General features: G+C 36.0%; 1 protein-coding gene across 1 annotated transcript in view; it reads right to left on the bottom strand.

The window, feature by feature from the left end:
* LOC145693927 (uncharacterized) overlaps positions 1-13546 on the bottom strand; it is a 37322-nt gene extending 23776 nt beyond the window's left edge. The window contains exon 1 of the mRNA XM_081770084.1: positions 13228-13546. Coding sequence (XP_081626210.1) covers positions 13228-13350 — 123 coding nt within the window. The 5' untranslated portion in view covers positions 13351-13546. The remainder of the gene's footprint in view (positions 1-13227) is intronic.
* Between the last annotated feature and the right edge of the window lie 2382 nt (positions 13547-15928).

Raw genomic sequence — 15928 nt, 5'->3', positions numbered from 1 at the left:
AACCTACAAATAATTTCGAAAATACTAACTAAGTTCGTTTTTAAAATTAGAAAGTCGTAAGAGCAGATACGCTGCGAAACTTGTAAATAATTCGTCTGTTACACAAACTCGTTTCTACGAAAACTCTCAAGAATAAAATCTCATAAAGAGAAACTTGTTTCGAAAATACTAAAAATTGAGAACTTGTAAATTAGTTGAACACTTCGTGTGAACATACTAAAGATGTTCCGAAATATTAATTATTTATTCGTTCATTTTTTAAAATTAGAAAGTCGTAAAAGCAGCTACCCTGCAAAACTGTAAATAAATCGTTTGTTACACAAACTTGTAAATACTCATCAAACTTTTTAAATACTTCAAAGTATTAGTAAAAATCAAGAAAAATATAAACTTTTCTTATTCCACCTATATTTGTTACACAAACTTTGAGGAACTGTTTTCAAAAATCGCAAGCTTGTCAATGTAAAATACTCATCAAACTTTTAAATACTTCAAAGTATTAGTAAAAATCAAATACTAATTTAAACGATTTTCCAAAAAGTACACGATAGAAAGCATAAATGAGTTTCACCTTGTAAAATGTCAATAATACCTTTTATTTAGGACAGTTTTAATATTAAATAAAAATCAAGAAATGAAATTCGTATAAATTTATTTGGATATAAAGATATATACAAACAATCAAACAAACAAACAAGAATAGAAAATAATAATATATATATACAAACATAATAATAATAACACACACAGCTATGAAAATAATATATATATATATATATATATATATATATATATACAAATTATATTATATACAAAAAAAAAGAAATCAGTTTGTACTGTTTCTATCTTTTTCTAATAAGATGTTTACTAGTCCCTCAATATATTTCGGGTTCTTTAATAAGTTGTCATAATTTTCATTAAATAAATGTTCATTTCTTTTGTTAGCAGGATGTGACTTCATATATTTTTTATACACTTTGTGTCGCACATTTTTGTTGCTCATAATTTTCCATGCTTCTGCTTCAAGAGTCAATATATCTGCTAGAAGGCACCGATGCCCCAACTGATTGAAATAATTTAGGTTGCAAGCCATGCAAAGTAAAACTGTATTTGGCTCCCACTTTAAAATACTATCCTTAACACATGTTTCACTTATAAAGTCATCACTACATTTGCACTGACACTGTTTCCTCTGCACACGCAAATCCAGTGGTTCCTTTTGTGGTGAAAATGGATAGTCCAACTGTGAAACACTTGGTGATGGCGTATTGGGTTTGCACTCTTCTATCTCACTCAATAACATACAAATTTCTTCCTCCTCTTCCTCATTAAATAAATCGGGAGATGTTGGTCTTCCTTCTTCTTCTTCTTCTTCTTCTGCAAGTGTCCACTTTATGGATGGAACTTGAAACTTCTGGTTTGTTGTTTCTGCTACTGGTACAGGTAAGGTTATTCTTGATCCAACAGGGGATGTTGGGATTAATACTGGATCTTCTCTTAAATCGATGATTTCTTCCTCTATAATAACATCAGGGGAAGCTGGAGAAAAATAGCACGTTTCTTCCTCTATAAACAAATCCGGAGATTCTCTATTGGATTTGAACTTTTTCCTTGGAGATTCTACATAGTCAAATGTAGAATCCCAATCTACTTCGTTGCAAAGTTGAATTTCTCGTTGTACTATACTGGCAGACGAATCCATGATGATACTATGCTAGTCTTCTCATCATACCCAGTATATAAAGAAAAACTTTATCGATAACATCATATCACGTGGTACTTTAAACATTTTTCAAACAGTCCTACCACACCAATTAAAATATTTTCACATATACTTTTTCCAATTCTCTATGGAATTTTTATAAATATAGAAATAGCAAACATGTTCTCATATAATCTTTTAAAATATCAACATTTGGTATTTTCACTTTGGTAAAATCATTCCCCACATTTTACAACGGTATTCATAAGGCGTACTATTTAATCATCTGTCATCTATGTGCAGATTTAGATACATCACGTGTAAATAAATAGTTTACATGCTTTTAAAATAAAATCTGTTATTTACAACTTCTATTATTATTCATGTAAACAAGACATTGACCCTACATGCACCGGCATATTGTCCACGTAAAATAACGGATGCCACAAACTATCTTTGTATTTGCATTCATTCATTCATTAATATAACAATCTTCTATTGCAATCGTATTTAACATCCCTTCATGTTTCAACATGATCATCATTCAATAGGTGAATGTTCTTTTGCATTCGCGTTCAATAACCTCATATGTTCTACCATTAGTAATGTAAAACTTTCTTTGTATTCATTATTAACAAACTATCATAAAACTTGTTTTTTTTTATTAGTCTGTCTCCAACCTGTGATGTTTATCTTCCAAGTCACCAATCTTTCTTTTATGTTTTCACCGACATCGCCAAAGTTATTGCTATTAGTTTGTCCCCAATTTCTAATGTTCTACGTGTGCAATCTTTCTTTTTTGTTCATCTACCACGACACCAAAGTTATTTCTATTGGTCTGTCTGTCTCCAACCTGTGATGCTTATCTCCCACGTCCGCAATCTTCCTTTTGTTCACCTACCGCGGCGCCAAAGTTATTTCTATTAGTTTGTCCCCAATTTCTAATGTTCTACGTGTGCAATCTTTCTTTTATGTTTTCACCAACAATGTCTTTTGTTCATCTACCACGACACCAAAGTTATTTCTATTGGTCTGTCTGTCTCCAACCTGTGATGCTTATCTCCCACGTCCGCAATCTTCCTTTTGTTCACCTACCGCGGCGCCAAAGTTATTTCTATTAGTTTGTCCCCAATTTCTAATGTTCTACGTGTGCAATCTTTCTTTTATGTTTTCACCAACAATGTCTTTTGTTCATCTACCACGACACCAAAGTTATTTCTATTGGTCTGTCTGTCTCCAACCTGTGATGCTTATCTCCCACGTCCGCAATCTTCCTTTTGTTCACCTACCGCGGCGCCAAAGTTATTTCTATTAGTCTGGCGGTATTCTGTAATGGTTACCAAACGTGTCAACGGTCTTCCTTTGTATTAAAATTCAAGTTTTAGCAAGCACACATCATCACTCTTACCCAACCGGGTTTCCAAAAGCGCGGGAAAAGTTCAGTTCATGTCTTAAGTTCATCAGCAACAGACGTACGAAAACCACGCTCTGTATATGTACCGGCATTACATATCATACCGTACAAGAGGTTTTACCACGCTCTGTATATGTACCGGCATTACATATCATACCAAAGTATACATATTTTATACACGACGTCTTTCAGATTATTAACAACGAGTAATATTTTACATATTACGAATGAGTAAAAAAGTCCCGCATGAATAAATATTTCCCTCCCTTTATACAACGCTCATTTTCTGTTGCTAAAAGTCCCATGTTCAATCCCCGTACAATGCAACGCTCATCTCTGTTGCTAAAGGTCCCATATTCAATCCCCGTGCAATACAACGCTCATCTCTGTTGCTAAAGGTCCCGGGTTTATTCACAGTACAATACAACATTCATCTCTTGTGCTAAGGGTACCAGGCTCATTTTCAGTACAATACATTGTTCACCAATAGTGGTAAGGGTCCCGGGTTCGATTCCAGTGCGTATCACACATTATAAGTGTTCTCACCTTCTTATTTTTAACAATCATCATCTCCTTTAGCCTAACAGGTGGGACTCAAATATTAATTTAATCACTACTACGAAAGTACGTGATACAGAATGACGTATCAACAGATTTAATTCAAATTTCCATTATTATTATTATTTTTAAAAATACCCAGTATAAAGTCTCTAAAAAGAGGACACGACCTTTTACATGTCAGCACAACTAAAAACAGAAATATAACAACTTTCCAAATCCATGTCATCAACCCATAATGACCTACCAAACCGTTTGACAACATCCATTAAAGAAACATGTTAGAACATCATTATTACGTAAAGTACCGCTAACATTCCAGCTTTCGGGTGTAGAAGTTCGTCAATCACTACTGACAAACACCGTGTGCGTGGGTTTTCTCGGGGTTCTCCTGTTTCCTCCCACTTTCTTCATTCCACCATTTCATTCATTACTCATCATCACCGTCTCGCCTAGCCTAACCGGCATAACCGTGGGACGTAAAACTCAAAAATTTCATTTCATTTTCATTTCACTACTACCATCGAAGCTCCATTTACAGAAAAGGGTGAGATTTTTTACTTCACTCTCTTCCATCTGAGTGATAACAGCCATCTCAACTTGCAAAAGTCGATTAGCTGTGTGATCTAAAAGATCTTGTAGACTGACTTCAATTGCAGTGTCAGTTGCAGAGACAGACGGAGGATAGCATTCTTTTTTTGCTTCGAGAACTTGGTGGTAGGATGGATACAGGTCAGCAGCTTTGGCCTTAGCTTGGGTCCGAAGTAAGTTGTATTGGTGTTTGGTGAGCTTTGCTTCTACTATTAGTGACAAGGCTTCATCTGGGGTATACGATACCATTCGCTGATCAGACGTAGCAGTCTTCCAAACCTCTTTTATTTTCTTCGGTCATGTTGGCGATGATAGTGTTATTTCTTTCACCAGGTTTGATGCTGTGACTTTTCCTTCTTTACGGAGTTTCATTTGTGTTGCATAAGACAGAACGTCAGAACCATACAACTCACGAAGTTCAACGGTTTTCCTCCTCTTAATAGATTCACTACTTTCTTGAAAACATATAACAGGTCTCCCCCTGCCAGACGTAGTTGCACTTTCTTCAGCTTCAGTTGCCAGCTGCAGAAATGGTAACTTTGCAGGTGCATTAAGCCAATCAGAATATCGTTCAAGAAACCTATCAACCATTCTGGAACAACTATCTAGTCGCTGGAAAATCTTGGTGCAGAACAATTTGATAGCTGTCTTTATCTCCTTGCACTTTTCTTCATTATCCTGAATTCGCAGCTTTCCTAGAATGTACTCTTCCAAGTGTAATTTTTGTTCAGAATGATGTTTGCCAGCCTTTTCCCGCATTACGTTAAGAAGGTCTCTTCTGGTAGGCCTAAACGCCATTATTGATGAAAAAAGCAGATAATAAACATCACTTTCTGAATTTAACAAGCAAATTGGGTATAATCACAAAGACTAATGTGTAAATATCAAAGCAATTAGGTCTAAAAAGAAAATCTATGTTAGATTGCGATTTCCACTGTTGCACGTCCTATACATACTGTTCCTTAGACCATTCTCCCTCGAAAGTACAGCGAACGACGTGCGGTTTAGTAATTCACCTATCTTCCTTCTGATAAAGACCAAATGAAAAGCGAAATGTGTCATGACAGTACATAATGCGGATATAGTATGGGTCAAATTATGCATTGTTTTATGTACTGACCCATGTTAACAGGTGACTAGTCTGAAAATGTGCAAACATGTGCAACAATTTTTGTTACGTACGTTACCTGTACATGTTGTCCTTCACACCCATGCAGGAATCTTACTGGTACCTCTTGGTACTTTTTTTATAACTCAATGATTTATCACCACTACAGTGCATTTCTCCTACTACTTATATGCTAAGATTTTATATGACATTATTCCTCCAGGTTCGTTTCTGGAGAGCAGTTATATACTTCCTCTCATTGCTACTTCCCTACAGTTTCTGTTTCATGGGATTTCCCTTTTCGTTCACTTGTGTTCTCAAACGGAGACGCTGAGTGGTGCTGTAGTATTGCTTCCAGTTCCTGTACAGCAAACTTCTAATTACACATTACACGAACTTTACTTCTCTAAATGTTCGTTCTATTCGTATTTAAAAAATACTTAATGCTGTTTTTGAATGCACTATTGTATGGACTAAAGGTGTATGATACTCATACTCCATACTCCAGTACTTGACATTTTGGATTTTTGCGCAGGTTTTGCGGCGTTTCGGACCACTGTGCATTGGACTGTATGGTTCAGAGACTTGGACATTACGGAAGTTAGAGAAGAAATATTTGGAGAACTTCGAAATGTGGTGTTGTAGGAATATGGAGAAGATAAAATGGACAGGGAGAGAGCAACAAACGAAGATGTCTTAAAACGGATAGGAGAGAAGAGGACGCTTCTAGCCACCATCCTTTGTAGAAAGGCCAATTGGATTGGACACATCTTGCGAAGAAATTGTTTTCTTCATACCGCCATAGAAGGAAAGATGGAAGGAAAGCGAGGAATAGAAAGAAGAACACAATTGATTGATGATTTAAAAGATAGAAGAAAATATTGGGAGTTAAAAGAAGAAGCTGAAAATCGAGAAACGTGGAAGAAATATTTCCATGGCCAAAATTAAAATCAAGAAAAAAGAAAAAACTCGTTAGTTTCAGGACCCACCAAAAGGCAGAATATTTAATAATAATAATAAATAATAATATATCAGGGTGTCCGAAACGAAACACCCAAATTCATCGGTGCAAATCTGTCTTCAACATTGGGGGGGGGGGGCGGGTAAGACCGTTTGCATATCATATTATATATAAGCGATGTTCAAAATATTTATGAAGTTGAAAACAATGCTGTGAAGGATCCGGGGAGCAGAATTGTCGTCAGTGGCGTATTTAGGGGGCATCGGGCTCAAGCTCCCCTCGAAATAAATTTGTTAGTTTTTCGCATTCCACGTACAACAATAAGCCTTCTTACCATTCCTAAGAATGTCATTGACTTTCCATTTTCTTATGCTCTTTGTTCAGAAATAATACTGTATTTGTCAAAAGTCATTCCATGTAAGAACTGCGTCCTTTTGTTCTTTCTTTCGTCCTTTCTACTTTTCTGTTTCTTTTTCTTGATGTTACTATCTTTCGTTTTCGCCTATCATACTGTATCAACCGTTGTCAGTTGTGATCCAAGTCGGCCCGTCATCAGTAACTCCTAAACTAAGAGGAGTTGATAAGCGAAACTGGTGTTCCACACCAACTTGCGCGGATATCAACATGACGGGACTTTAGTTATTATACTGTAACAAAAGAAAAATTATAGAGTAGAGGGGGGCAAGAGTACGTGGGGGGTAAGGATACGATTCCCTAAAATCTGGTGAATATATTCGAGTATGGCAATAATGCGTCACGTGGAGTTTGATGTTAATGGCGTCTAGAACCTACACAAGTTTGAGTGTGCTGCGGCAGACTACAAGCTATCTAGGTAAGTATTTATGTTTTTCTAATAGTTTGATATAATATTGGGACATAAGTAGTTAATGAATAACTTACACAATTTTATAACGATTTCAAAGTACTATAAAGCGTTAGTTTCTAACATATCCATTGTTTGACAGGATGGAGTAAATTGACTTTCTTCCAACAGTTGGCTGTACAACATCACGGGAAAGTCAATTGTGTAGTGAGGGGGCAAGGGTACGCAGATGCCGACGGGGCAAGGGTACGCGTGCGTACACTTGCCCCTTCTGTTCTATGAAAAAAGAATCCAATTTGATTTAAACCCAACAATCAAAAAAGAATGTAGATTCTGTTGTAATAGAGAGAGACGGCAAACTTTATGAATACTGGTTTCCATATGTAGCCTCTAACGTTAAGAATTCTGAAGAATCCTCATATTTTCTTATGTACGAGGGATAAATTGTTATTCTAAATACCACTCCTTACCTAAAATATCTAAGGTGGTGTTTGAGTTTTCGAAACAGATAAACGTGTGAGATAGTTAAATCTGCAGTTATTGAATAACATCACGCTTGCTTATTTTATTCAGGTTTCAGAAATGCTACGCTTTGTCCTCTTTTATCTTAAATGTCAGTAGTTTTCAGTAATAAATTTCAATGGGCCTTATGCAGAGTCGTTCTGTCGCGTGATTAGTGCCATACTAAAAAGTTCGACTACCATATGTTTCCTGTAGTAGTCAGTCCTAATCTAACCTAACCTAACCTAATCATACGTTAAAATGACTCTGCACAAGGCGGTATCAGTCCAATGATTGGTATGGGATCCTGTAAAGATATATGAAGCTAACCTAACTTAACATTTGACAATATGTAGCTTCATCAAAGATGGGTCGAGAAGTTTTCAAGTTACCCTCGTAGGTGACAAGCATTCTGTAACTGATGGAATAAGTCGAATTTGGAATTATATATTTTTTAAAGGGTCTAAATAATATCTGATTTTTTGTATCCTATGCATTCCCATTACTGATATGAGGAGAATTAAGGATTTTTCTTTTCTTTTTTTAAATGAGAATTTGCAACGTCTTTAGGCACAATAAAGCCAGTAGGCCTATTTACCGAAGAAATGGAGAACGAATTAGTGTAATATATCACATTACTGGATCAATTCTTCTATGAATTAACTTTAAAAGATCTAAGAAGAATGGCATACAATTTTGCTGAACGTAACTAGTTGCCCCATATCCTTTAGCCATGCGAATCGAATGGCAGGAAGAGATTGGACAGAGTCTTTCCGTCGTAGGCATTTAACTATTGCTTTGCGACAGCCTTCAAAGATTGGTCTGGGGGGAGCTCGTGGGTTTAGCAAGCCACAAGTTGAATGCTTTTTTAATTGTCTAAAAGATCTTGTAAGAGAAAACGGTTTTCTCTACGGGATATCTACAACATGTACGAAACTGGCATAAATACGGTTCGTCATCAAGTTCCAAAAGTCGACTAAAAATCAGTTGTGAATAAAACTGTATCTAGTGATTTTGGAGTTAACATAACAGCTGTTTCCTGGTGAGTGCATTTGGTTCCTTTATTCCCCAGATATTTCCCAGAAAACGAATGAAACAAGAATTATTCGATGGTTCGCCGCCGGGTTCTGTAGGAATGATATCCGATTCTGGTTCATCAACTCACAACTTTTCGTAGAATGGTTATATTATTTACACCAAAATGTGCGATCAAATTCGGTTACGAAAAAGGTATTGTTACTTGTTGACAATCAGACCTCTCACATTTCAATCGAAAAGATTGATTTCTGCAGACAAAATGGGATAGTGATGTTGAGTTTACCACCCCATACCAGCCATAATTTGAAACCATAAAATCGCTCCTGTTTTTAAGCCGCTGAAATCCTAGTATTCAACAGTGTGTGATAAATGGATGAGGAATCATCCATCCCGCCTAATTCTAAGTTGCGAGTTTTTTTACTGAGGCTTACTACAAAGCTGCAACCATTGGTATCCAGCCTTCAAGAATCTGGAGTTGTCCCACTGAATCCAGATGTGTTCACTGAAGATGATTTTCTTCCCTCTATTGTGGATGTGGTAGACTTAAATGTAGAAGCCAGCTCTGAAGATGGAAGCATTCCTGAAGCAACAAATCAAGCATCAGACTGATTAGAGCCCAAAATTGTTCATCGGATGATTCACTGGAAGTAAAAAGGGGCCCATGCGGCACATCCAGATCAAGCACTCCTTTGCTAGTTGCTCGTCCTCCTCCATCTGCTACCAAATCTTCAAACAGTAACGCTAGATCCTCACTAGAAATAAGCAAGAGCTCATGCAGACTTCCCACTTCTAACACTCTTCTGCCGGTTGCTCGTTCTCATTCATCTGTTACCAAATCTTCAACCAGTAACGCTGGATTCTCGGTAGAAACAAGCAGGAGCTTATGCAGATTGTCCACATCAAACACTCCTCTGCCGGCTTCTCGTTCATCTGTTACCAAACCTCCAACCAGTAAAACTGGATCTTCACTGGAGGTAAGCAGGGGCCATGTAGACCGTCTACATCATGTACTCCTTTGGTGGTTGTCAGTCCTCCTCCGACTGCCACCAAGCCCACAACGAAAAATCTTGATCTTTTCGAGGTCAATCAGAGATTCTGACATCCTCTCCTTTCAAGCAGAACTTACTTCTGAAACGGTGCCCTTCAAAGAGCAAAGGCAAACATCAACTTGCACCAAGAAATCTACAACCGAAGGTAACTCCGCAAGTCAGTGAGGAAGTAGTGTACGAGTGTTCATTATGCAATATCATCTACAGTGATCCACCAATAGAAGACTGGATCAAGTGCGCAAGATGCCATGAATGGTGGCATGATCAATGCACATCATATAAAGGAGTAGGCACCTTCATCTGTGATAATTGTTAATGCTCTTTTGGGTGCGTACTCTTGCCTCTTTGATTTCGTACTCTTGCCCCACATATAGGGGCAAGAGTACGAATTTGAATGTTTTCATTTTATGCATTTTAGTTTCTCCAAGGACAGAGGTATATAAAAGTTGAGTTCACATTTCGTAAAGGAGAGTTCAAGTTTTGTGTTCCATGTAAAAGTTTTCCGTTGGAACTATTTTTTACAAAAATATATAAGTTTAATTGAAATTTGCGTACTCTTGCCCCCCTTTTCTCTATAGTTCAGTATTTTTAAAAGAAGGAAATGTTTGAATCAAAGAAAATCAAAACGGGGGAATAGTTAGCCTGGGAAATTAGGTAGGCCAAGAGGATGCTTCCTTTTCTTGTATAAATAGAATAAAGGGTTAGATTGACTGGTAAATTTTTGTATCATATCATATAGGATTTATCGGACTGCAATTCTTGCCATTATAACTTCAATTTATGCATAAATTAAAATATATTTAATTCTCAAACTCAGGTGGGCAATTGCCAATTTCCTTTCCTGTGTTGGGTATAGCCCGTCGAAACAAAATCCTAAATACGCCATTGGTTGTCTTCAACATTGGGAGGTGGGCAGATTTGAGGCTTATTCTAGGGAAGGGAGATGAAACTCATATTATGGTAGATGAATCTGGTTTCTCAGGTGAACCTGTTGTAGAGTATATGCATCGTATATTAGGCGATGTACTGTAGATGAAGTAGTAGTACATAGCAGTATTACAAATCACTGTCGTGAACACATTCTGAAATCTGAAAAGATGCATATTTATAATTGGTATATTTCACATTAGGCATCCACAAAGATCCAGATTAAAATTGTTTTATAATAATATAAATAATGACTTCCCCAAAACTACGAAGAAAGAATATCAATTATGTATGACGCAACAATACTCTTATTTGAGCAAAATGATGATAATCTCAATAGCATTACAGGAATCGTTATAGAAACCTGACGCATGTCATATACTCTTTAGTTAACAGTGTAACCTTAAGATTATGGAGAAAAATATTCCAGCAATTGAACTCTTTTCTTTGCTTATGAAGCATCCTCTCTCAAAAGAAAAATTGAGACACGTGGAAATACGTAGGAACAAACCATGGTTTGACCACGAATACATTAAACTAGCAAAGAAGAGAAAACAGGCAAAATTACGTTGGCTACAAAATCCGAATGAAATAACTACGAGCGAGCGCAAGGGATTCCCCAAAGGATGCGAAGCATGCCGCGGACGTTATGATGGCAAAGTGAGGTGAGAGGGTGTATTTGAAGTGCTCGCCTTGTACACATCTAATCTTAGTATCTTTGGATAGTCCATGTTGAGAGTCTGTGTGGGCCGCCTAACACCGCCCTCCTATCTCTTGTCGTTTTGCCAGAACTAGCCTTCAAAGTTCATTTTCCCACCCTTTTAGACGTCCGTAATTCGGTTAGGAGGCCGAGATGAACCTTATGTTAGATAGGCATTTTTACTTGTTTTCATCTGTAGAATCACCTCCCAAGCGTTGTAAACAACCTTTCTTTACATCTTACATATATATATATATATATATATATATATATATATATATATATATATATATATATATATATATATATATATATATATATATATATATATATATAGATAGATAGATATAGATAGATAGATAGATAGATATAGATAGATAGATAGATAGATAGATAGATAGATAGATAGATAGATTGCATAGTATAAACAAAAGTGTGGAAGGTGAAGCAAGATATTAGTTTTGTTTGGAAAGCGTAGATACAGAGGGTCACTGCAGTGACAAATTCGGAAGAGAAAGTAGTTTTCCAAATTTTGCAATTATCTTATAGATATGCTGGCTTATTAGAAAAAAAAAAGCTAAAAATTACATTCTTTGAAAAATGTTTATGACGGTGACTATACATCCTTCTCTGCTCAATTGTCGCTCAGTGAAAGCGTATATGTAATGCTTGTCGTTACTATTTCAACGAGCAACAATGGAGCATACGAAACCATCGTAAACACTTTTCAAAGTATGATATTGTTGGTGTTTTAAACGTTAGCATATCAACAAGCTATAAAGAACTGCAAAATTTGGAAAGCTACTTTCTCTTTCAAATTTTTGTCGCTACATTGACGCTCTGTGTCTATACTTTCGAAACAAAACTAATATCTTGCCTTACCTTCCACACTTTTGTTTATGCTATGCAATATCAAAATCAAATTGTCTTTCTTGGTTTCAGTTTTAATAAGTATGATTTGACATATCATTTACAGTACCTCTCAGATCTCGATTCAACTGTCGTCAATTTTGATGCTATAGGGCAGCGTTTCCCAACCTTTTCAACTTGCGGCACACTACGGGTGTTACTTGGATTATCGTGGCACACTTACAGATATTATTATTTGCAAATATAGAACACAGCGGTATTTTTCTGTGATTATTGATCTCCTTCTCACAGAGAAGAAAACTCTATCACTGTTTTTTTCCCCCGTGGTAAATCATTATGCTTATTTTTCATTCTAATTTAAAAATAGAAAACAATTGCAATGAAATATTGGACTCAGGTTTTTAAAAATACGCTTTCTTTTTAAAAACTGTATCCAACCTTTTACTAAGAGGGAAGATCACTAAATAACGAACGAAAAAACAAATCTCTTTTACTCTTAAAACACAAATGTAGGTAATTTGTCGAAAGAATTGAATGATATTTTAAATTTTCAAGTTACGAAATAGTCTGCAACAATAAAGAAGCAATAATGCTCATAACAATGATAACAAATACTTTTTTCAAAATTAGAAATGTACAGAACAGTAACCCGGTATGAAACTTAAAATTGTAGATTCATAGTAGAGGTTCATAGTAATGTGAAATACAAATATACACTTTTCCCTACGTTTTGCAATTTGATTGCTAATAAAATTAATAATTTTGTTTCGATTCCTCGTGGCACACCAGCGGCCTATTCACGGCACACCGGTTGGGAAACGCTGCTATGGGCGGTGAAGCACCACTCATGCAGGGCGATGAAGTTCTCGTACCAATATAATAGGATCACAGTAGATACTTACAAAAATGTGGGATGTTCGAAAACTTTTGACCAGTACTGTATATATATATAGCTGAAATAAAAGAAATTATGAAAAACACTAACCTCTTCTTTATTCAAGCCTATTCCAGTAACTGACGGACACCGCTCGAAAGTTCCTGGAGGTATAAAACTAAGGACTTCCTCAAAAGTCCAACAGTCATTGTTTTGGTCTTCATCTTCTTCCATACCATTGGATTCCAAACCTCGTTTTGCTCTTGCAATGATGTTAGGGATGAAACTACTGAATCTAGGTAATGTACCGAGAAGGGAGTCACTCTCTCTTTTTTGCAGGGAGAGTTTCTGATCCGTTGTACGTACACACAAAATATTAGTGTTTGCTACAAGTAAAAGCAAATGAAGAAAATATGTCCGAAACGTGTACATTGTTTAAAATATTGTACAAAGTTGCTATCCTTACTCGTTTACAGAACTACAGAGGATAGTAAACAACTCTCTTTGTATGGGGTACAAAAGCAACACACTCAATACTATAATATACAAAGAGACACGTAGAAACTGTGGAAAAGTAGATACATGCATCCTGTTGTTAGTGAAGATAAAACCTATCATCACTAATTTTCAAATTTCATATCAAATGCCAACAACAGAAGCAGCATTTAAAAAAAGAAATTCTTCATTGTAATCTAATTCTCGCAGTAATAGCATACATAGATTAATTACCCCCAATAATAGCCATTTTCAAATTGCAAAAACCTTTATTTTTGGAGTGTGTATAAGATAGATGACGAGTAGAGACCCAATCCAGCCCGAACGTACGTAGGCCCGGCCCAGCCCGGCCCGATAATTTTTTAAAAAAAATAGCTCGAGCCCCAATCTTTTGCAAAATTTAGTACTAAATTTGACCTAACCTCAGAAATATTTTCTAAACTCTGGTTCACAACCTGACGCTTGCCTTCCGAATGGTACCATTGCTTCCTAGAACTTTGCCTGTCATCGAGAGAACAAAAACTCCATTCCCCGTAACAAAAATCTAACTTGATTGATTTTTAGCATAAAGTGAAGATGACAATATTGTTTAGCGACAGGCGAAACTTTCCCACCCCTTGTCATATTTTGAGTTCAGTGAAGGTCAAGGTCAGAGCTCAATTTACCGCGCAATGCCTGGAATCCTCTATAGTGGAAGTGGAGCCGCTGAGCAACACAAACTGTAAATAACTATTGCATTCTTTGTAACATTTTTCACGGACACACTTCTTCAACGTTTAGCTTTATTCCAACTATCGTTTAACGAAAGTCAATAATTATTAAAGAATTGCAATTGATCGGCCCCAGCCCAGCCCGACCTGAAGAGAAATCAGTGTCGGCCAGCCCAAGCCCGGTCCGGCCCAAAGATATAACAGAGTCGGCCCGCCCAAGGCCGGCCCGTGCAGGTCTCTAGTGACGAGTGCTCATTTTCAAGATATGTTAGGCCTATTTGGCTTCTCATTTCATGGTTTTAAAGATAAAACAACATGATGTTATGTTTATAAATTAAAAATACACTTTTTGGATTAAAAGATCCAATATATTTCAGGCAAAAATTTTCTTGTAGGTCTTATATCTCGAGAACTACATATAGTGTAGGCAAACCAAACCTAACAATTTACTCAGTATGTTGTGTTTATTCCGTAAAAAATATGAAAACTTGATTTAAGGACCGTTTAAAAATTTTGTGGCCCCCCTGATCCAAAAAGAAATCAATATATTTCATACAATCAAACATTTTCTTGTACGCCCCATATTTTGAGAACTACATATAGTGTAGCCAAAAGAAAACTAACAATTTACTCCGTATGATGAGCTTATTCCGCAAAAAGATATGAAAACTCGATTTAAGGACCGTTCAAAAATTTTTGTGGACCCTGATCCAAAAAGTTCAATATATTTCACACAATCAAACATACGCCCCATATTTTGAGAACTACATAAAATGTAGTGTAACCGAAACTAACAATTTATTCAGTATGGTCTGCTTATTGCGTAAAAAATATGAAAATTGGATTTACGGGCCGTTCAAAAATTTTGTGGCCCCTGATCCCAAAAATTCAATATACAGTATTTAATTCAATCAAACATTTTCTTGTAGGCCTTATATCTGGAGAACTACATATAGTGTGGCCAAACCTAAACTATCACTTAACTCAATATGATGTGCTTATTCCGTAAAAAAATTTACGAAAACCCGATTTAGGAGCTGTTCCAAAATTTTGTGCCCCCTGATCCAAAAACTAGTTATTGGCCAAGATCGCAATCTTTCGATCCATTTTTTGATTATTCCTAAAAATCTTGTTAGTATCTTTGTTCAACAGTTGACAATTTATCATTAATTAAAATGTTCAAATATATATCTTTATTTGTCACACTGGGGATATCTATTGAGTACAGGCATACTCCATGGATGTGGATATCATGAAAATGTATATGTTACTAAGGGTCGTTTTAATCCTGGAGATGCTGAAATTTGTTAGTGGATGCAAGGCAAGACTTAGTTCTACTGTTTCTTCTTAGGTGATAGCACCAGTGATGCCAACTTTGAGCATTTTAAAATCCCATCTCTACAAGCAAAAAAAATCCCATTTTGCATCTGAGTTTCCCAGGTTTTACTATTAATATTGTTAATAATAATAATAATAATAATAATAATAATAATAATAATAATAATAATAATAATAATAATAATAATAATAATATAACAATAATATAGAAATAAAAAGTATGTATGACGTATCTTACTTTTCCGAATTTTAGGATGGGCCGCGGTGGC

The sequence above is a fragment of the Thermobia domestica genome, chromosome 9 (genome assembly GCF_964235325.1).
Source record: "Thermobia domestica chromosome 9, izTheDome1.hap1.1, whole genome shotgun sequence".
Lineage (NCBI taxonomy): Eukaryota > Metazoa > Arthropoda > Insecta > Zygentoma > Lepismatidae > Thermobia > Thermobia domestica.
The sequence above is the reverse complement of the archived record's forward strand: the minus strand, read 5'-3'. Positions and strand labels throughout refer to the sequence as shown.